Raw genomic sequence first — 23,146 nt, 5'->3', positions numbered from 1 at the left:
GACTAGCAGTATGCAACTCAGCGCTATGCATTAAAAAAATAAAGCAAGCCATCTGAATCCCAAGTAGCTTCATAAAACACCTGTCTTACAAAATGTACCACACAAAAGGTAGTTCTTGCTCTATAGAGTTGCAGAAATGCTGAGTGTGATGTTCTTCTTGTTCAAGCAATGTGTGTTTGCATATTGAAAGCTTTAAGTCCTATAGGAAAGAAATTGGTTTAATCTGGCTTACCCAGTGCCTCCAACTATTGGATTGTAGATCTCTGCTCCATCTCTCTGTACCCCAACTCCTGCCATGGTCCTGGCAACATCTGTTGGAACCTGGATTGCATGACCCCTACTCTGGAAAATGCTGCTTTATATTTTTTATAGTCAAGAATTTGCTGTATTTTGGTAAAGTTTTTTTCCCCCTCAACTACAGCTGAATAGCTCAAAGTGCTTATGTTGAAAACACAGGAAACCTTGAGTTTGCAAATGTTACTCCTTGGACAGACGTCCCGGCCTTTTTCCAGACCAGAACTGTCCAACAGAACTTTCTGCAGTGATGAAAATGGGCTATAGCTGCACTGTTCAATACAGTAGCCACTTGCCATGTATGGCCACTGAGCGCTTGGAATGTGGTTACTGTCACTGAGGAACTGACTTTTTAATTATACTTACTTTTAAATAGCCATATGTGGCTAAAGGCTGCCATGTTAGACACACAGCCCTATACAGAAGTCAGAGCATGACGAAAATAAATGCACAGAAACAATGTGATCTTCACAAGAAGCCTGTTTTCAGGACTGTTCTGAGCTCTCTGCAGCTTGTAAAGCTAAAGAAGTGTTCTCCAATCGATTTACCATAAAACTGATTTTCTAACACATTATTCAAAAAGATGGATCTTACGATTTTGAAAGACTATAATTATTGGCCAGGTGCGGTGGCTCACACCTGTAATCCCAGCCCTTTGGGAGGCTGAGGTGAGTAGATTGCCTGAGGTCAGGAGTTCGAGACCAGCCTGACTAACATGGTGAAACCCCATCTTTCCTAAAAATACAAAACTTAGCCGGGCGTAGTGGCAGTTGCCTGTAATCCCAGCTACTCAGGAGGCTGAGGCAGGAGAATCGCTTGAACCTGGGAGGCAGAAGTGGCAGTGAGCTGAGATCGTGCTATTGTACTCCAGCCTTCATGACAGAGTGAGACTCCGTCTCAAAAAGAAAAAAAAAAAAAAGTATAATTATTTCATATTTACTTTTATTTCAACAAAAACTGGTTAAAGACAATGAGAATGGCTACTGGTCTGTGTTGGGTTAAAAAAAATACACTTTTCTATATGCAGCTGAGCCTTGAACAACATGCGTTAGAATGTAAGTCCACTTATATGTTGATTCTCTTCTGCCTTGGTCACCTCTGTAACAGCAAGACCAACCCCTCCTCTTCCTCCTCAGCCTACTCAACATGAAGACGATGAGGGTGAAGACCTTTATGATGATCTACTTCCATTTAATAAATAGAAAATACATTTTCTCTTCCTTATGATTTTCTTAATAATGTTTTCTTTTCTCTAGCTTATTTTATCATAAGAGTATAGGTATAATACATGTGACATACAAATTCCTGCTCATTAGCCATTTATATTATTGATAAGGCTTCCCGTCAACAGTGGCCAGTTGTAGTTGAGTTTAAGCTATCTGCTGACGTTTGGTTGCAGGAGGGGTTGGCACCCCTCAACTCCCAGTTGCTCATCAAAGATCAACTGTACCTCAAAATCACAGAACACTTTCTAGGAATGTCTGCCAACTGATAGATGCTTTCCAGAGGAATGGTATGCAGAACTTGTTTGTACATTTGTGAACAGTTTCTTTAACTAAAATAAATACTCTCCGAAGCTTTCTATCTTTGCACTTCAAGCTGTCTCACAGGCAGAAAGTCTAGCGAGACTTATTTCCAATCTGCAAATGAGCTGATCTTAGAGTTTAAATTAGATTTTTGGACATATGTCAAATAAACATGGAATGCATATTTTTTGACATTTCATAACATCAACTTTCTTTTTAAAAATGCTCTTTGATGAAGAACATCTTGTATAGCAAAGCCTAAAGTACCAACAAGATCTGATTCCACTCTCTACGTGCTGGAGTGTCCAGGCGGTTGAGACAAACTTGCATGGGGACAGCTGGAGTGAAGGCTCATGAACCCACAGTTAGTCATCCTGAGAAACACCTGTTCTTTCTGGTGTCTCCCTGAAAACATCATGATGTAAACCACACACATTTGGAGACTAGATTTTAATCTCTAGTCTTAAAAAATCTCAATATGGTTTAAAAATTACCTAAGCATAATTTAATTAAATTACATATTTTTACAAAAATAAATTAAAATTGGCTTAAAGAATAAGAAACGTCACCATTTTCTTTTTTCCTTTTATTATTAAATATTGATCATCTACACATTTTCTCTTTCCAAGCTCCACCTATTGAAAAAACAGCTTGATATCTATTTGTTCATTTGGAGTTTAAACTCAATAATTAGTTAAGTCTCTGAGTAAAAGGGTAGGTATCATCATAATTTATCTCCATAGACTCCTTTCCTACTTAAAGGCTGAAAATGAGGTTCAGACTCTCATTTCACTAAAACCTCCAACAATATTTCAACGCTGTTGTTATAAGTCGTTCAAAATAACAAGTTTAACCAAAAACATATACACATTTCTTTGCACGAAGTAGGTCATATCCCATACTTGCACAGGCCTAGAACCACATTTGAGGGAGGCTTTACAACTTCATTTTTATAATTTTTGAAACTCTTTTTAAGAAAATCAATGCAAGAAAGTGAACATGGCAAGAGGCTTTGGAAAGGACCCATGCAAGCGAGGAGCCCCAGGCGAAGGCCTCATTAGTTCCCTGATAAATCTGCCTCTGAACAACACAGCACGGTGTTTGTTTAAGGAGAGAGTGACTGTTAGAGGCCTTAAGAAATTCATTGCATTTCCTTAACTTATGGTCACTAATAAGATTTTTGAAATTCTATTTTCATTTAAATGTGTATTTTTCAGCAGTTGCTAAATTTTGTTTCTGGATTTCTAATTAAAAACAGAAAATTCCTCATCCAACTTCAAGCATTATTTTAATAAATTATCTCCCAGACGTGTAATACTCTGAGACAACACCAAATAAGATAAAGATGTTTTATTTATAGATAACTCGGAAGGTCTGATTGCCTTGGGTCAGTGAGTATAATGTCTGCATTCCCGGGTCAGTGAGTATAATGTATTCCATATTTTGTTGCTGTTTTCCAGTACTAAACACGTCAACATTTTGCATCAGAGTCATAAAAGTTTGTGAGATAGTTCTGATGACTAGCAATAAGGCCAGAAAAAAAGAATAATGCATAACGTGAATTCTTCAGGAAATCAATTAATTTTTTTTATGAGCAGTAGTAAAAGTAGGATCTAGGGTTAGTAGAGTGAGGCTAGACTAGTATTTGATACCAAAATACATTCTCTGTTGCGTTCTATCTATGTAAAAATATTCTGTGCTGAGTCAAAACCGAAATCTCAGTGCTCCCAAGAGTAGCACATTTTACATATCAGAATGTACTCTTTACTTGGCCTTGTATGTAGCCTTTGATAGAGCACATCAATTCTGTAAATTCTGCAGTACTTTCAGGTTTCTAATGGACTTTTTGTGGATCCCTGAACGTAGTGTTATTTTGGTTTTCTGAATTATATACTATGTGTGCTATTAAAACACTGTATATTGTATAAGTATATAAAGGTGCTTAAATATTTTTCGAAGAGGTCTTTGTTGGGGCAAGGTAAGCAGTTCTAATACTGGGATACGTGATGATTAATATTGGAAAATAAAAGTAATAGTTTATTGATATTACTCCTAGATTATTAAGATTCACGCAATCATTTATTCTATTCATTCATTCATACATTTGATGAATGTTAAACACCAAATACATGCTTTACTAAGAAGAATGAAAAGGCGTAGGACAGGAATATAAAGACAGGAAACCAGTGTAACACTGCAGCTTGAATCCTGGGAGGTGGTACTTTCAAATAATTCTTTATACTGGTAATAAATTTGCTGGATTCATCCCACATTTATCAGAACTTTCCTAGGTGGACTGACATCATCATTTAAATAGAAATCCCTGTCTTCATTTATTAGTTAAGGTACATTGCTCCTGAGGGAACAGATAAGCCTGTGACACAGTGGAGCAGTGTCTGCAATCTGATTTTCCAATGGACATTCCCATATGTGTGAACAAAAGACTCATAAATACTAACTGTAGCACCTATTTTACAGAAGCTCAACTAAAGACACAGAAATCTTCAGATGGAAAGGATATACAATAGAAACCACAGCTGTGTGGAAGACCACCCAGGCACATGGTGGTGGGTGAAATGACTAGAAGATTAGAATCCTCTGGAGCCTAGGGCTCAAGACATGGGTGTCTAGCTCCAAAAAATTTTAAATCCTACAACTGGCAGATAATTTGAGTTTCAACTTTTTTACACACTATTTTTTTTTTGTAACTGCAAACATTTCTTGAATACCCATATAGTAAGAGTTGTACTTTTTCTATCTTGATAGTTGAAGGAAAAGCATTAAGCATGGGTGAATTCACAGACATCTTACAATAAATCTGTGAACCACACCGAGAATCACTGGAGTTAATGATGTCTAGGGCTTTTTGCACATCTAGAACTCTATAATTATATCTTCTACAGCTTTGCTACCAATGACTTTTCCTTGAACGATGTATTGAATGAGACACTCACTTCTCCCTGAGGCAGCTTATTTTGTTCTTCGTTGTCCATACTGTTAGAGCAAAGAGTAAAAGGAGATTCATCTTCTAACTTTTATGTATTGGGCCATGTTCTACTTCTGAAATGACATAATCTAACCACAATTTCTTCCAGACAATGGCTTTCCATTATACTCCTTAAACCCAGAAAAAAATGGGCAGCTTACAAGGATGTACAAACCACAGCAAAACAGCATGCATCAGGAAAAGGGGAAGAGAAAGAAGGAAACAAGTAAGGCCAAGAAACCAGTTTCCAAATCCATTGTGTTTATGACCTCTCTATATGCTATCCAGAGGCCACAGATGTAGCTTTAGTTTTTCTAGCAGTCAACTTTCAGAGGCAAACCTTATCAGTTGGTTTAACATCCTTAAAGGCAACTTTCCTCAGGACAAGCATAAGTGTGCTTGGTACTCAGATCAGACTTGAGTAGTCAGCATGGTTCCTTGTGGAAAAGTCTGTTGGGATGTCCTGAACCACAGGCATCACATTTCCTGTGTAACGATCACACTGTAAACAAATGGCATCATGGCAAAGTAGTATTTAGGAAAAGCAATTATTTGAAGGCTAAAAATAGTAAGGTCTAGGTGCCCAATTTCCTGCTGTAGATCTGGCTACATCCTTGATTTTAGACTATTTGGAAGAGTATATCCAATGAATGCCACATATGCAATCTTCCTTGAATGTTGCGTCTTTTGGGTGAGCTTTGGATAAATATTCATTAAGCTTTTGATTAAATATTAAATAAATCTGCACTTACTCTATGCCAGGAACTATTCTATGTATTTCACACTTATTATCTCATTTAGTATTCACAATAATCTTATACACAGTTACTCATATATATCCTATTTTAGAGATAAGGAAACTGACAAAGATGAAGACCACTAGTAGTTTGTGAAGCCAGGGTTTGAACTTCACACATTCAACGCAATCTCCTTTTTTAATTACTGTGGAATTCCTTTAGCATTCAAGTTAGGTGTATATCCTTTAGTGAAAGTTTGGGATTTGAAGACCAAGGGCAATGATGGGTCAATTTATCTCTGCTGAGAAGCCAAAGCAATGGGAATGGACATAAGCTTGTGAAAGAGTATGGAGACTGGGGCAAAAAGGGAGGGAGGGAAAGGAAGGCATACAGTTCAGTGCATCCTTTAGAAAATCACTTCTCTGTTCTTTTTTCAGCTTCATCAAATTGCAAACTGTGGTGGTTTAAAATATGTCCATAAATTCTTTGACCCTCTTTAAGATGGAGCCCAACTCCCTTCCCTTTGAGAGTGAGCTGGGTCTAGTATCTCACTTCTAATGAATAAAGTGAGAGTGACAGGTGCAGCTTTGGGGATTTGGTTCTACAAGGCACTGTGGTTTCCTCTCCCTGCTCCCTCTTTTGGACTGCTTGCTCTGGGGGAAGCCAGCTGCCTTCATGGGGACAAACAGCCTAAGACAAGGGCCACGTGGTAAGGAACAGTGACCTTCTGACAACAGCCGGTGAGGAACTGAGGACTTTTTTTTGCCAACAGTCATGTGCATGAGCCACCTTGGAAGTGGATCTTCCAGACCCAGTTAAGCCTCTAGATGACTGCAACCCAGCTAAACGGCAAACTCAGGAGGAACCCTGAGCCAGAACTACCCTATGAAGCCACTCACGGGTGATTCCCGACCCTCAGAACCTCTGAGAGATGATATATTTCTATTATGTTAAATTGTTAGAATTTGGAGTTGCTATGCAGTCATAGATAACTAATACACAATCCAGCAAACACACCTCCAAAACCAAAACATCAAAACAAATTAAAATAAAGTAAGAATACATTACCTAGAATTGCCAAAGGACAAAGACACCTTGAGAACATAGCTATCCTCCTTTAAGTCAAGTTTGCCTGCAAACTCCTTTAATCCAAAAATATTACAGCATTTTGATTCACTTCTAAAATGATTTGCCATGATTTGGAGCTTATATATGTATGTTATTTACTTACAATTTACTTGTATAAAAAAGGGAACATAAAGATATTCAAGATTTTGCATTACATAAACCCTTCAACATTCTTAAAGCAAGGTCAACAACCAAATGCAAAAGATGGGCCAGCGGAATTCTCTACCTCCTAAGGAAAGTTAAAATCTTAAAATCCAGCTTTAGAGGATGGAACCACAGTAGGCAATTAGCAGGCAGAAGCACACAACTTAGCCAGTAGTTAAAAACAATTCGTTAAAAGCTCATTTTAAAAGATAACATTTGCTAGCATTCTGATCCCAGAGGTTGGCAACCTGCTGAGGCCACACACAATCAGTGCAGATAATTCAGCACAAGATGATGGCTAAGACTGGAGAGTGTGTCCTGATTTCCATCATCTCCAGGAAGAGTAAACATCACTTGAGTTTTCATTTGAATGCAATCACGATTTTGAATCCAGAGGTATATCTTTCCACTTAGGCACCATGGCATCTCATTATTTTTCAACTTCCACTTCCTCTACTCCATTGTTCAACCCAGGGTTTTGTGAGCCCTACTGCATGACATACAGGAAGCTTTACTAAGGGGAATGAATGCTAATTTATTTCTAGATGACTTATAGCGCTCAGCCCCAAATCAGGCCTGGCAAATATACCTCTGCTATCTATGCTCCTTCTTGCACAAAACTCCTCATGAAGTTGCAATTTTAAAAGAAACGTTTCCCATCAAAATTCAATAGACTTTTATACGCACATATACTTTCTTACTCTTCCAGGCTGCATGAAATTTAATATCAGGATTATCATCCATTTGTCATTTTAACCTATAATTTAGTAAGCTTTTTTGTGTTTGAGTTATGCTTCTTTCCTCCTTGAGCCATCAGCTTGCAGCCATAGATTCATATGAAAAGCCGGCCAGGTCACATGGTTTGACCTCTTAGAACAAACATTTTCCACGTTTCTTATTCTGCTTCCATAAGAGACACCATTAGTTTTGTTCATCTCTGTTTAAAATGATTTTTATGACACAATAACATTTCAAGTTTGCCACATTAACCTTCATTTTATTTCTTGAAACACTTAGGCAAACAATGTCACTAAGACGTCACTGATGGAGAATTCTTTCTCCTTCACTCCTGTCTACTTAAAGGCAACTCTGAAGAAAGAATACATTTTTGCTCTGGATCAGTTGAGTGCTGGGAGAAAAGTTTAAAAGTCTGGCCTAGTGGCTCACAGCATCTTAGAGTAAATACTTCCATAAGCAACCAAAGCAGAAAATCTTAATACAACTCTTTTCCCCAAAATAAATACATACATATTCCGATCTGGAGTCCTATAAAGGAATTTAAAATTTATTTTCTTATACATAAGTTCAAAGATGTCTGAGTCCAAAGGGAAAATGAAAATAAAATAAAAATATAATCCCAGCCCATGCGCAAAAGCAAACAAGGACAGGAACACACCGCCCCAGGGGTGCAGGCAGTACTCACCCCACAGCCCAGGCCGTTGCCGCCTTCGCAGGTGACTTTCCTCTGGTCAGGCTCCGGCAGCAGCCCCGCTCCACAGCCAGGGCGGGGGCATAACACGCCCCCCATCTGCAGGACACACTCCTCTGCACCATACTGCTGGTATCGGTTGTACTGCGAAACCCAAAAAGCAGAGTGAGCTTTCAAACTGACTGTTTATTTCAGCCAAAGGGGTAGGAGCTGACAGTGTATGGGATTTCTTGCTTAACCAGTTTCAGTAAAATAATGCATGTGTGTGTATGTGTGTGGTGTGTGTGTGTGTGTATGTTGTGTGTGTGTGTGTGTGTATGTGTGTGTGTGTGTGTGTGTATGTGTGTGTGTGTATGTGTGTGTGTGTAGGGGGAGGGAGAGGGTCAGGGGGTTGATAGAGGAGGACAAATATGGTTCAATGTAGAAAAACTCGATCAAACTCAACTGGCAAGATATATAAGTGAATTTACTCTTTGCATTTTTGTCTTCAGAAAATAGATATTCCAAAGCTTTGTATTTTATAAGATTGCTTCTACCAACATATATTTCAACAATCTTATTTCATATACATTTTAAGGAACATATTTATGTATTAAATGATGACACTTATAATACATCACTATCAATCTTATAAAGCAAGATATTTTCATGTCTCTATTTGAAATTCAACAAGGTTGTATTATTATTTTGAAAATCGGCCCAGCATTCCACCTCATAATTGTTGGCAGTCCACACAATATCATTGAGCTAGAAGAAGACTGATGTTAAAGAATCACATTTTCCCTTTATCATTACTCTTATTCTTAAAGCATGATTTCCTGTGTCCCTGACATCATTTCTTTCTGTTACTGTTTTGCTCAGTTTCCTTTAATGCTTTCTTCAGCCTGCAAATAAATTCCAAACCTCATCAGACCATTTTCAAGGTCTTCTTTGCGGCAGCCCTACATTTTTGATCTTTTTGTAATATAAACTCAGATCAAGTCAAATAGGTTTGCTCAATTATTAATCAAATAATGCAACATTTATTGAGAGCCTACCACATTCCAGACTCTACTGAGGTGCTGGGGATACAGCAGTGAATGAATAGACTTCTCCACCTTCATCCACAGCACTGTAACAGTCAATACCGGGAGGTTAGAATGTCTATTTCCAGTGGTGCTAAGTGAGGAAGAGAATAATCAACAGACAAGAGGGAGATTCCAAAGAAGGTGAAGATCTCAATTTTAAAGAGGTGATTAGAGAGTGCCTTACAAAGCAGGTGCCTTTAAGCAAATGTCTGAAGGAGATTAGAAATGCAAGTCACATGGATCCCCGGGGGAATAAGCATTCTGGACAAGCAGATAACACTGTAAGAGGGCAGAGCCCCAGTGTGCTGATGTGGTTGGCTGTTCAGGGTACAGCGAGGTGGGCAGTGGGGTGGAGGCAGAGTGAACAAGGAGGGAAAAAACAGAAGGTGAAGTTGGAGAGTTCGGGAGGATCTAGAATGCGCAGTTCCCTGATAGCTGCTTTCAGAACTCTGGCTGTTATTCTGGAAGATACCAGAACCACTGCAGATGTCTGAGCTGAGGTATGACATAATTTGACTAGTATTTTAAAGACATCCACCTGGCTGCTATGTTCGGCGTGCCCTCTGGAGGGCCAGGGTGTAGGCAGGAAGCAGAGAAGCCCGCAGGAGCTTATGTCAACATCTATGCAAGAGATGGCACTGGCTTGACCCGGGAAGGTAGTGCTGGAGGTAGGATCAGCGTTTGAATTCTGGGTATAAATTAGAGGGAGAAATTACAGAATATCTATTTAGGATGGATTCATGGTATGAGAGAAAAAGAGGAGTCAAATATGAGTGTAGTGTATTTCCCTGTTTCCTGAGAAGACAGGAGGCAGGTGGGGGGTAGGGACAACTGTGGAAGAAGAAAGGGGTATGTGTGTGCGTGTGTGTATGTGTGTGCGTGCGTGCGTGTGTGTGTGTGTGTGTAGGGAGTTGAGGCATGAAATCATTATTTCTATTGTGCTCATGTTCAGTTTGATAAGTTATGACACAGCAATGTTAAAATTTTCAGTAGCGAATTGAATAAATAAGTGTAGTTTAGGGGAAAGGCATGGGTCCCAAATACAAATTTTGAAGTCATTAGCATGAGCCTCTAATCCATTTTCTCATTCTTCTGTCCCCAGGAAAGAAGGAGAAAGATGACCTGGCCTCCTTGTAAACATGTGAATGGTATACACACACAGCACATTTACTAGAAAAGAGGTCTAAGAGTTTGGACGGCAAATGAACTAGAATCTCTGAATTTATGGGGTAAGGCTCTCTAGACAGTGTCATAAGCTGTGCAATTATCAGAGGATACAATGACGATATTTCATCAAGTAATGAATGATGAGACAGTTTATGTAATTGAGAGATTGCGTGTGAGTGATTACTACATAGATTTCTTAGAGGCTTCACACATAAACCTTGCCTAGAGCACGGCCCCACATGCCAAGGAAGGACCTGAGGAGGCGACCTGAACGTCCCCAGGTCCTGCCTGAGTCTCAGGATTACCTGCATCCTTGAAATTATTCGTAAAGCTCGACACCAGGTTAGATCTATGACACTCTGACGGTGTTATGAGGTTAGATGTGATTATCCAACCTCGCAGGGAAGGTGAGAAAACACCAGCAAAGGAGACTGAGAAGGAGCAGCCTATGAGGCAGGTGAAAACTGCGGAGGACTCAGGTGTCCCGAAAGCCAAGGGAACACATCTCAAGAAGGCTGCCAGATGAGCTGCAGTTGGAGTTGGGTGTGTGGCTGCCATCGTGGTCTTGACAAGAGTCATTTAGTGGAGTCATGGAGCCAAAAGCCTTTGAAGTGGAGTCCAGAAAGACTCGGAGGAGAGAAATTCAAAGAAGTGAGAATGGACACTTTTTTAAAGGAGTTTGCCTGAAAAAGGGAGCAGAGATGGGGGTGGCCATTGGGTAGGACTCTGGGGTTGTAAAGGATTTTTGAAAATGGAGAAATAATGACACGATACTATGCTGAAGGCAGGACTGAGACGAGAAGCACAGATGGACAGTTTAGGACAGAGAAAGAGCTCTGCCCTTGAGTAGGTTGGAGGAGGGGATCTAAAGGATGTGTGGAGGGTTGGCCTTCAGAGGGAAGGCAGACATCCTTAGGAAAAGGAGGCCCGGCTGAGTGCTTAGGACCAGGTGCAGAAAGGCGGAGGGGGTACTGGGATTTGAGGAAGAAGAAAGGTATGAGTGATGAAGGAAGGGGAGGGTGGAGGCAGTTGGTATCACTGCTGGGCAGCACCCAAGCCCCCTGAGGTCAGAGATGATGAATTTAAAGGAAAACTCGTGAGCAGAGTCTTCTGTTTCTCTGCACAAATACTGAGCTGCAAAGGCAAAGTAGAAAGAATGCTGGATTTAAGTTTGGTTGGAGTTTTGCCGGAATTGTAAAAGGAAGCAGGACATCTCTCAATCACCTCCCGCATATGACTGTGAATGATGTCACGGTGATCCGCCAAGCCCCTCTCCCTCAGCTCTATTCACCTTCCACATATGACTGTGAATGATCTCAGTTTCCGCCAAGCCCCTCCCTCATCTCTACACCACTGAACTGCTCAGCCTACTTTTTTGTCTTGACCTGTCCAAATCCTTCCACATTGAAAAACAAACAAACAAACAAACAAACAAACCCCCCAAAACCCCCTACACTTTTAATTGTAAATATCACATAGAATAAGCTTAATAAATTATAAAGTGACCAACTTTTTAAACACTATCCAGGCAAAGACACAGAACTTTACCTGGGCCTCCTAAAGCCCTCCGTGCATCTATTCTCATCATAACACCTTCACTCCTTCCTAAAAGACACCATGGTGTCTTTGTTTTGTTTTGTTTTCTTTTTTTTGAGTTGGAGTCTTGCTCTGTCACCCAGGCTGGAGTGCAGTGGTGCAATCTCAGCTCACTGCAACTTCTGTCTCTTGGGTTCAAGTGATTCTCCTGCCCCAGCCTCCCGATAGCTGGGACTACAGGCACCTGCCACCCCTCCTGGCTAATTTTTGTATTTTTGGTAGAGATGGGTTTTCATCATGTTGCCCAGGATGGTCTCGATCTCCTGACCTCGCGATCTGCCCACCTCAGCCTCCCAAAGTTATAATCAACTTTCTTGTTTTTCTTTATCACTCAAGGTTCATTTCTAACACTACAGTTCATTTTGTCTGTTTTAAAGATGTGTTGTTTAGTCCATCACCCTCCACTGTCTTTTCTCTTTGCAATTTATTTGTTGAAGAAAGCAGGACATGTAACCTATAGAGTTTCGCAGTCTTCATTTTGCTGATTGTATCCAGTGTTGCAGTTTATAATGCACCTTGATAATTTGTTTCCTATGAATTCCTATAGGCTTCGTTTAATTCAGCTTCTTTCTTTCCTTATTTCCTCTCTGCCTACCCCCTCTCTTTTCCTCCTTTTTTCCTTCCTCCTTCACTCTCTTCCCTTCCTCCTTTTTCCCCCTCCCTCTATCCCTCTGTCCTCCTCTTTCTCCTCTTCCTTCTTCTTTCTCTCTCTCTGTAATATTACTTCATAGATGGTGTTTTGTACTTCTATCAGGAAGATCATAATGTCTTTCTCTCTTTTCAAAATGTTTAGCAGTCATTAACATTCAGTAACTAGATTAATTTATTGGGATTGAAAAATGATATTTTAATTCAAACATTCCTTCATTTATTAGTTAGAATACTTCTACTTTTGGTTACCTGGTGGTATTGTTTGAATAGGAAAGGTAAGCTAAAATATTTGATTCTTCTTTTTCAATGAACATTTATAAACTCATAAACTTACACATATTATGTGTTAACTGTGTTTTAATCTAATGCAGTGATTTCCTTCTTGAGGCACAACTATCTCATCCCTGGCCAATGGTAATCCTATCAAGTTGACTTTCCATAACATGAACCTGACACCACTTAATACCTTCTTCACTATCTGCTATGGAAAATTACTCAGGTTCATCTTACACATTTCCTGCCCCAGACCAGGAATTGCCAGCTTTTAAAAGAAGCACTGCTTCTTCAAAATTTCAAGACCATAAATTGGGTGCTAGGCATGTTCAGTGGTCCTAAGTTAGTCATTATTTCTAAGTCCTCTCAGTTCTTACTTTGAAGGAGAGGTATCTCAGAACTACAAGGTTTTTACTTAACATTTTCTATTTTACATCTGTTTCTCCCTTTCCTCCACACTGGTTCTCAAGAACACAGAAGATGACATAATTACAATATTCCATAATTGCTCGTTTGCTTTTTCTCACATGACACAATTTCAGAATAACAAAACCATCACTGTGCCCACGATTTCTAAAAACTTCAAATATGTTTTCATATGCTCTACTCATTCTCCCACAAAATCTTTAAAATAATTGTAATGTATCCACACTGCTAACACATGTGGCCATTTCAAACTATGCCCTCTTTCTCTTAGCCTTCATGTTATCTTACTTCTACACACACACACACACACACACACACACACACACATATGCAGGCACAACCTTCAGTCCTTATGTTGATGGTTGATGTTTCCCCAGTAATTTTGATTGCTTGAATCTTGTTCTCTAGTAAATTCCTCAAGAAGAGTTCCTGGGAAATATATTCACTGAGTTCTTCCATAGTAACAGTTTATTTAGGGCTTTTATTCTTGATAATGAGTTTGGCTGAATAAAAAATCTTTATATTACACATAGAATGAATATATGGAATTACAGTTTCTTACATTGTATATATAAGGACTATACAATCCCGATATATTATACATACAGCGATTGTATATATGTATATGTGTATATATATTCTTGTATATATATTTCCCCCTTGAGTATCTGAAATCTCTTACTTCATGTTCTTTTGGCATAAAGTATTATGAATAAGCCTGAAAACACTGCTTTTTTCCCCCTCTTTGTAAATTAATTGCCCTCTTTTGCCTAGATGCCCAAGGAATTTTTTTCATTTCTTTAGAATCCAGGAATTTTATTAGAATATATCTTGGTGCTGGTCATTTTTGCATCAATTTTCACAAGCATACTGTGTCAGGAAAGTTGTACTGAGTTCAGTTTTTAGTATTCACTTTGTTCTGTTGCTTTGATGTTTTTCTTATGTCATTCCTAGTATACATATATTGGATCTTCTTTACCTCACTTCTGATTCTAACAGCTTATCTCAAATCTCTTTAATTTTCTTATTGTTTTTTTAGAATTTTCTTCATTTTTCATTTTCTATTTCTTTTAAGACAATATTTATTATATGTATTTATGTAATTTCCTAATAACTTGGTTCACCTTGAAAAGGTTATTTCGGCCTTCCTCTGATTTGGGGCATTCTTCCACTGTCCATAAGGATGCTATTTTGTTCTTCATTCACTGCATCATTTTAATAACTTTGTATGGGACTGAACCTTGCTTCTTTTCTGTTAGCGTTTTACCTTGTTCCTTTGCTGTTGCTCAGTTTTACGTGAAATTAGTTCTCCTGCAATTTTACAAAGAGGTAGAATTCAGAAAAGCTGTAGACTTTTCTCTTCTGGTGTTTTGGGCAGTGTTCAAAAATATGGGGGCTTCCTTTCTGCAATCTTACAACTCCATTATCCCATTTTTAACTAGACTTTCTCTTTCCCTTTTTTCTTTTCTATTCTGAGCAAATTTCTCCTCAGTGTGGGGCTTTGTCCTGAGAGGGGCCTTTGGCTGGGTAAATCTGGTGACTGCATGAGACCTAAGTACTCCAAGCCCTTTAAACCCTTATTATAGACTTTTGCACTCATTCCTCTATCCTTTTGTGCATCCACACGCCCTGAGTTTGGCATAGTATCTTGTCAATAGTTTGTAGACAGTAAATAATTATAAATTAATAAAATCTAACTCCATTTAGTGACAATTAAAGAATTCTAATAAGATAATCAATAGCAATGGAAATTAATAACAGTAACTCAAGATTGTTACCTACATAATTATTTTAAATAAGTTGCTTTTAAGTAATTGATCATTTTCTCATTTGACAACAAATCACCTAGTCTATTTAATTTAGTTAGGTAATTTTATTATTATGACAATAGCTTTTATCTAGGAAGAAGTTAATCTATGGAGAAAGTCCAATAACAATTTAGAAATTCTTGTTGACTACATTCATAGTGGTCTCAAATGCTGATGGAATTTTAAAAATTATGTCCCCCTTTCCATTCATTAGCTAGGGAATTTATTAAAAATTATTGTATTTATTCTGTTTATGATAAACTCAAGAGCATTTGAGCATATAATTCCTTTTTCAAAGGAAGACAAGTATTTTAATATATGTGCCTGGGAATTTCTGTTGATTAAAAAGCACACAAAATACCTGAAATATGCCTACTGAAAGTATTACTTTTCAAAATTAACATTGTGACATTTATAAGAAAACACTGACCTAGAAAAAAGAATGTGCTAGTATTTGTAGAAAGCTTAATACACTAAGGAAATAATTTAGTCATGTAATTATGTATCATTAGCTAAGATCCTTACTTAGTTACCTTCAAGATACAATCCACAGTTTCCATAGATCCTTTTAACCATTTACTGGGATGAGGTTGAAAGTACATTAATGGAGAGTCGTGACAAACTAGCACTAAGTAACACAGAATACTGTACCTCAGTATAAAATATGTGTGATAATGGTAAAGGAACTAATAAATCTACCCCAAGAGGTGGAAAGGAATAAACACTGTTACCTTGATATTCTTGCATTAGTTCCAAGGGCTTTTTAACTTATCAATATAGAATCGCATTTTACAAACAGCCTAACTTGGAGGAATGTGATTAATTTATAATGTGAACTGGGTTTATATAGAGTCCACCCTCAACTGAGCTCAAAAGTGGAAATTATCTAAAAAATCACTCATGCATGTTTTGTCTATGGAATGCACAGTGAGCGTCTGTGTGTGTGTAGATATGCTGATATTTACATGTCAAACTATATCGACAGTTTTAAGTTATTATTAAAAATAGTTTGCAAAATTCTAGATATGCTTTCATAAAGTGAATAATCCTCAGACAACTAAAATAATTTTGAATTGATTGTACAATATTTGTGAAAATATTTGAAAATAAATGTAAATATTCACAAAGAATACTACTCTGAACCCAAGGAAAACAATAAATGTTTTTCTCCTGTATTTTATCAGATTATAGGAAAAAATACATTTCATTAGTATGCGTTATGTAGGTAGAATCTTGACTCACTGCTATAATTTCTATTTTATTTCTTTGGAGAGGAAATTATTCAGTCTTTATGTGTATGCTCACGGATTCTCTTAAGAACAAAAACTATTCGTTTTACAGCATAAAATTCATAGAAGTTTCAATAAACTCATGTTTTAAGAATTTCAATAAAGGGTCATGGGAGAGTATAATGAAATAGATATTGTATTTTGTTGGTCTGCAGGCATTTAGGATACCCACATTTGGGTAGAAAAGTGTTCTATAATGAAGGAATGGTTGCAAGTTCAAGCCCCAGAAGGACCAGTGAACTTCCCCTTTCTTGCTGACTGTTGGCTGCATGGCTACATTAAAGGCACATGGGTGGTCACCTGAGAAGTGTGGCTATGGGGGAACCAAGCGTAAACATCCCCCACCACTGAAACACCATCCAAAAGGCCCCTCCTCTGTAGGAGGGGACAGGGTGCTTCACTAGGATGCTTAATTTGCATGTTTTCACAGAAAAAGAAAAAAAGAAAATCTAATTTTAAAATCTGCAAGAAATATGAAGTACAGGGATCCTAGGTAAAACTCAAGCCTGAGAGAAATGGCAAATGTTCTGTCAAAATGAGTCAATGCTTGCCAGCTATCCAGGAGCTGTGTGGCCCCCTTTGAGGTCCTCCAAGCTAAGGAGGTTGATTTTGTACTGTCATGGCATTTCCCAGAGTATCCTTTTGGGGGCACTCAGGTACAGCTCTTGGGTCTCCTTTCCTTCCCCACACCACTCCATAAATTCTAGCTTTTGTTACATTTCAGCCAAAAGCACTTCCGGGACTCCCTCCACAGGCTTTTCCCTCAGTCCCTCCTAGAGCAGATGGGTCCTGATCAGGCTTCTGTTCACTGAGCTACTGCTGTGTACCAAACCACAGCACCGACACTTTGCTGCTCGGTAAATTCTCTGTCCACTCTGTGAACTGATGGATGTGGCCTTGGACGCCACAAAGAAGTGCCATCTTTTGCTGACATCCACACAGGCAGAAAACCCACAGTGCTGTATTAGAACTAAGGCTGAAACTTTCAAGACCACGCTTTCCACAATACCCAGCTGCCTCTTTCTCTTATTCCCTTTTATTTAAAAAAATTCAGTCAGGCGCAGTGACTCATGCCTGTAATCCCAGCATTTTGGGAGGCTGAGGTGGGAGGATTGTTTGAGACCAGGAGTTTGAGGCCAGCCTAGGCAACATAGCAAGATCCCATTTCTACAAAAAATTAAAAAAAAAAAAATTACCTGGGCACGGTGGCATGTACCTGTAGTCCCAGCTACTCAGGAGGCTGAGGTGAGAGAATCATTTGCGCCAGAATTTCAAGGCTTCATGAGCTGTGATCACACCACTGCACTCTAGCTTGGACAAATAGAGTGAGACTTTCTCAAGAAAAATAAAATAAAATTCAGCTCACTATTCCTCTGTCATCTTTTAGAAACTAATGAAAAATAGTTTCCTCTTTGGATGAAAAAAACTAAAATAACATCATAGAGGAACATCAGCTTATGATTTAGCCATTTCTCCTTGCTATGCGGACAATGTCCTTTTTCTATATGCACTAGAAACTTTTTTCAAAAAAGAAGCACTCCTTAGATTGTCAGTAATCTTCATCTTCCTTTTTTTGTTTTTTGTTTTCATTTGCAGGTAGTTAGCCTGAGAGCATCTGTGACAGTCTAAGTGGTGGCCCCCATGGCACTGCTGTTTTTCTTCTCTATTCTGTTGCTAATAATGTTTTCTTCATCCCTGGACACCTGTCAGCTACTGATGAAGTGAACTGGCTCAGGAAAGGGCTGGACCTTGTTAATTGCATAGAAAAAACTATCAAGATGGCTGAAATCAAATGCAAAGAGGCAACATCAAACAAGACCTAAAAAAAATAAAAAAATAAACAAACAACAACAACAAAAAAACGAGCAACAGACCATATCCGGAAGTACAATTTATGATTTTTTTTTCAGGTATTTTAGGTAATCCAATGTCAAAAAGCACTTCATCTTCTAGTGGCTGTGGAATCTTCTGGAAAAGAAATCCAAACCAACTGGCTTCCTTTTCCCCTCTCCATGTGTGACACGGAGCAGCACCCACTGGAAGGGAAGGACTACAAAGGCTGTTTTCCTCACAAGAGTTCCTACAGTTGATGTGACTTCAGAGACTCCTGTAGACTATGGAAACAGGGTGGCAAAACGCCCTGACCTGATGGAGTCCACTGCAGAAAGCAGGGTTGTCTGTGGCTGTAAATTATTTCACTCTTTGCTCTCCTCCCAGAGAAACAGCTTTAGGTAGCACCTAAATCTGCAAATCCAGGAGCCTTGTCCCTTGGATAAAGAGCTTTGCCTCTGCCTTCCTTGAAAGGAGCTGGGGCACAAGTCACCGCCACCATCCTCCTTCCTGGCTCCCTGGGCTTTTTCTTTCCCTGAATTCAGTATTTTCCCCTCTCTTCCTTCTGCTCATCCTCTAGAAGCTCTTTGTCCAGTCCTGAAGCAACTGCGATGGTTTCTAGGTGATTCTGAGAGAAGGGTGACATGTCATTTGTCTGGAAGTTTTGTGTAAGGCTACGGGTAGGGCAGTGAAATGGGTTAGCTCCACTGAGCATTTAATGACCTAATTAGAACTTGGATGACCCAAAATATTTTAAAAAATCATCTGGATTGTATTAGATGGCTTCATATTTATAACTATCTGAAATGGACAAGACTCTAACACTGAGGAGGCCTTTTGGGGTGAAGACTGAGAAGCTGCCAAGGCACACCTGAGCACAGGTGAGAACAGCCAGGTGCTCTGGACGTCCACCTAGGTCCTTCCAAAGATCATCACAAAGCATCCCTCATGCCCCACATCATCACTTCAGAGGCTCAAGCTGCCCATCATTCTTATCACCTAAACTCTCCGTCCCATATGGGTCCATACATTTCCTAGTATCAGCCACTTTCCATGCTTCCCTTTCTCCTGAGCCCTTTTTCTGTGTCCCCTGAAATTCCTGTTCATGATAAACTAACTCCCCTGTAGAATCAGCCTTTTGAAAAGTTTGCCTGTCCACACTGACTTAACTGAAACTGATCCATCTCCCTTGCAACCTTTTCAAGTGAAGACTGCTTTTCATTTCATGTTCATATCCTTCAAGGCCAGAGGTGAAGCTGGTTGTCCCCTGGCTCCTTAACGACACCCCTAAATGCTTGGGTTCCTCTCCCTTGCAAAACCCACCACTCCTTTGAGACCCATGCTTCACCCTCACCTCCTCACTGCTGCCCCCTGATCTCCGAATGCAGCCCCTCATTCTTGGGAGACTGCAGTTTCAGGCTGTTCTCACTTTTTCTCCAATTCTTGTCATTATTCTGGGGACTTGCACTCCTGTATGAATAAGCCACCATCAATCTATTCTTTCTGTTTTACCTTCTCATTCTGCTGACCTTTTTTCATCCTTCTATTCTCAGGATACATCCCCAGGCCCTGTCATCCTGAGAAATTGTACCACCTCTGAAATCCCAATTCCAAATATGTCTCTTTCCAATGATCACCTCTTATCTTTCTAAATCTCTTGCTAAAGTATGAACATTGTTTAAATTCTTCAACTTCATCAAGACTTCTAATTAAATGGCCCCACATTTCCTCTCCAGTATGGGCCTCTCCAAGCCCACCTTCCTTCCCCTTCCTTCCTGGTCTGACAGCTTCTGTCATCCACCACCAGAAGCATTGCCTGGAAAACACAGATCTCCATGGTCCTTTTCATCTGAAGGCAAAATCCCAAGTCTGGAAAATGTCACCTCCACCTTCCCTGGGCGTGCACCCCTGCAGCTGAACACAATGGCATGATGGCTTTCTCTTAAATAACTGACCACAAACTTCAAATGGGCATTTACAACTTCCTCAAGATTGTATTGTGTTTCTCTAGTGACATGTTTTCTCTTCTTTCTTCCCCTCAACCCTCCAAAAAAAGGGGGTGAAATAAAAAAGATGAAATGAGGATAGTTACAAAAGATAGGAGAGAAGTTTTTAAATAGCAAGGGTAAGAAATATTTTTATAAATGTTGGCAATAGTTATGATCATTAGTAGAATTAAGATAATAAGTGAAATAGTTATAGAAGAGAATGCATTTATTACTTTTATTTGGAGTTGCACCAACTTTTTGGTTCCTAAGACCAATGTAGGTAGGGCCTGCCTCTCTCCAGACATCCATACTTTATATTTCACTGAGGAGAGAGGAATCATGGCTGATGTCCTGATGTGCTCAACAGATGTTTCCTAAGCATATTCTAAGTGTCAAGTACTCTTCTGTGTGGAAGACACAGCAGTGAAAAATGACATCTGCCTTCATGAAGCCATCATACTCCATCTCTCCTCTTGCATCCCGCAATTACAAACACACCTGCACTTGCCCTCACCCTCTCCAGCACCTCTCACAACACAAAAAGTGACCTTCCTCCTGTTGAGGGCCAGTTCCTCCCTCTGTGCTGGATCTGAGCCCTTTCTGCCTTCCAAAGTACTTCTCTTCTTCAGTTCTCGGATATCTCTCTCAAATCACCAGGTAATTCATCTCTATGGAATCCTTCCTGTGAGTGTAAAACAAGTTCTGGCCCTTCAATCTTTAAAGAACGGTCTTGTGGTTGCTACATTTCTCTCTCTCTTCATAGCAAACCCTCTAGAAGGAATTATCCTCCCCTGCTGTTCACCCTTCATCCCATAAAACTCTGGCTCCTGTCTTTACGCATCCCCCAAAACTGCTCATTATGGTCGTTTGTGATTTTTGCCACGGTGCCACAGGTGAAGGACACTCCCTGGCCTCATCTTCTGCAACCTCTCAGTAGCATTCAACACAAATCACCATTCCTCCAAGGCCCGCCTTCTTGGCTTCCCCAACACCATAACTCGCCATTCTTCTCTGGAGGACCCACCTTCTCGGCTTCTTCAACACCACAATCGCCATTCCTCCTCCGGAAGGCCCGCCTTCTCACCTTCTCGGCTTCCTCAATACCATGTGGCCCTGGATTGTCTTCTACTTTCCTTGAGGTTCCTTCTTGGTCTCCTTTGCTGTTGCTACTCTTTACCCAATTTCCAAACATTGGTGTTCCTTAGAGTTCATCCAATCATGGTCCCTCCTTTCTTGGCTTCTTCTGAGAATCTCCATGGATGTAAAATATCCTCCACATGCTGGTAATTCCAAAGTTATCTCTCCATCTTGGACCTCAGATCTTGCTGTCCTCCAAGCTCCCACTCACACATCCAAGTCCTGACTTATCTCCTTCTCCATGATTCAGGCATAGCAAATGTGTTCAGAATTGAAGCTCACATCCCATGCCTCTGATCTCACCTGCCCCATTTTGCTCATCTTTGTCGAACAGAACTTTCAAACTCCTTCCTTTCCCTGACCTACAGCCAGTCAGTCACAAAGTCCTTGAATTCTCCCTCTCAAGATCCACTTCTTTTTGTCTCCGCTGCCAACTGTATTAATCCAGAGCCTCTCCATATTGCAAAAAGATTGACATACTCAAAACGTAATTTGGATAATGCTAGCCCCTTGCTTAAACCTTCAAGGATTTCCCACTGAACTCACAACAAACCCATATGCTTAACCCTGGCGTCCATGGTCCAGGTGGCCTTCATCTTTTGGCACTGTCCCTCCTGCTCGGTATTTTCCAGCCACCTTGGTTGAATTTAGTGTCTTGAATAAAGCAAGCTCTTCACCTCCTTGGGGGCACCGGATGTGTGCTGTCCTCCGCTTGGGATGCTCTTCTGCCCACTCCTGTAATGCTAGCTCCTTCAATAGCTGGTGTCCCCTCAACGCTTAGTCTCAGGGCTTCTCAACCACCCCTCATCTAAAGTAGGTGACATCCCTATTTGTTTCTATCCTAGCATCTATTATGATCAGTAACTGTGACTTCCTCGTTTACTATTTTATCCGACACTAGCACAATAATAGTACAAGAAGGTATTCAATACATTTTTGTTGAATGAGTAAAGGTTAGTTCCATAAAATTTTGGTGACTAAACCTAAGGTGGAGGAAGCTGGTATAAGTGGAGGTACTTCTCAAATGCAATTGGTCCAAAGGCCCTGCAAACCTTATGGACTCCAGACATCACACCTGATTTCTGTAGGGCTCACCTAGAACTGCAGAGTGACTTTAGTTTCCTATAATGTGATAATGTATTTGCCAAAGAATTTGGACTAGGGGGAAGGAATGTTGAAAGGTGCTATATGAATATGAATTGTGAACACAAATCAGAGAAGGGGCTAAGAAGCTAATATAAATGCATTATTTTAAGGAGTTTATTTTTGTTTTGGGAAGGCAATGATATATAGTGTTTAATTTTTAATCCAAATCTAAAGATTCAAGATACTTACTAAAGATCAATGAAAACAGAAAGGAACCACATACAAAGAAATTAGAGGGCTGCTGTGGGTCTTCGCCATCCGGTAATGAATTAGTAATTAACCAGCATCTTTGTAGGTTTTATCAACTCATTTTCTAAGCGAGTATTACACTTATTTTACTGTCTATTTTGTTGCCACTCTGGAAAGCTGATTGTAAACAGCATTTAAAATCAGAGAAGCTTTAGTATAGCACTTAATATTTGCAACTTACTTGGCATCCTATTTATTTACAAATATTCTAAGAGATGACTGAGCTTCACTCTCCCTTGTCTACAGAAAGCTAAGTTAGAGAGACAAAAATGATT

The 23,146-nt window shown here is 39.6% G+C and overlaps 1 protein-coding gene and 1 long non-coding RNA gene across 3 annotated transcripts in view; one reads left to right on the top strand and one right to left on the bottom strand.

Moving 5' to 3' along the window:
• Positions 1-23,146, bottom strand: part of PRKN (parkin RBR E3 ubiquitin protein ligase) — a 1,404,897-nt gene that overhangs the window by 195,134 nt on the left and 1,186,617 nt on the right. For both annotated transcript variants that reach the window (XM_033234273.1, XM_033234272.1), the window contains exon 9: positions 8,239-8,388. In XM_033234273.1, the coding sequence (XP_033090164.1) occupies positions 8,239-8,388 (150 nt within the window). The remainder of the gene's footprint in view (positions 1-8,238; positions 8,389-23,146) is intronic.
• LOC117096911 lies at positions 9,824-18,395 on the top strand. Its single transcript, XR_004442713.1, has 3 exons — positions 9,824-9,979; positions 10,414-10,540; positions 18,118-18,395. It is a non-coding gene; the product is annotated as an uncharacterized LOC117096911 (long non-coding RNA).

This window comes from Trachypithecus francoisi, unplaced genomic scaffold, assembly GCF_009764315.1.
Source record: "Trachypithecus francoisi isolate TF-2019V2 unplaced genomic scaffold, Tfra_2.0 Lachesis_group15, whole genome shotgun sequence".
Lineage (NCBI taxonomy): Eukaryota > Metazoa > Chordata > Mammalia > Primates > Cercopithecidae > Trachypithecus > Trachypithecus francoisi.
The sequence above is the reverse complement of the archived record's forward strand: the minus strand, read 5'-3'. Positions and strand labels throughout refer to the sequence as shown.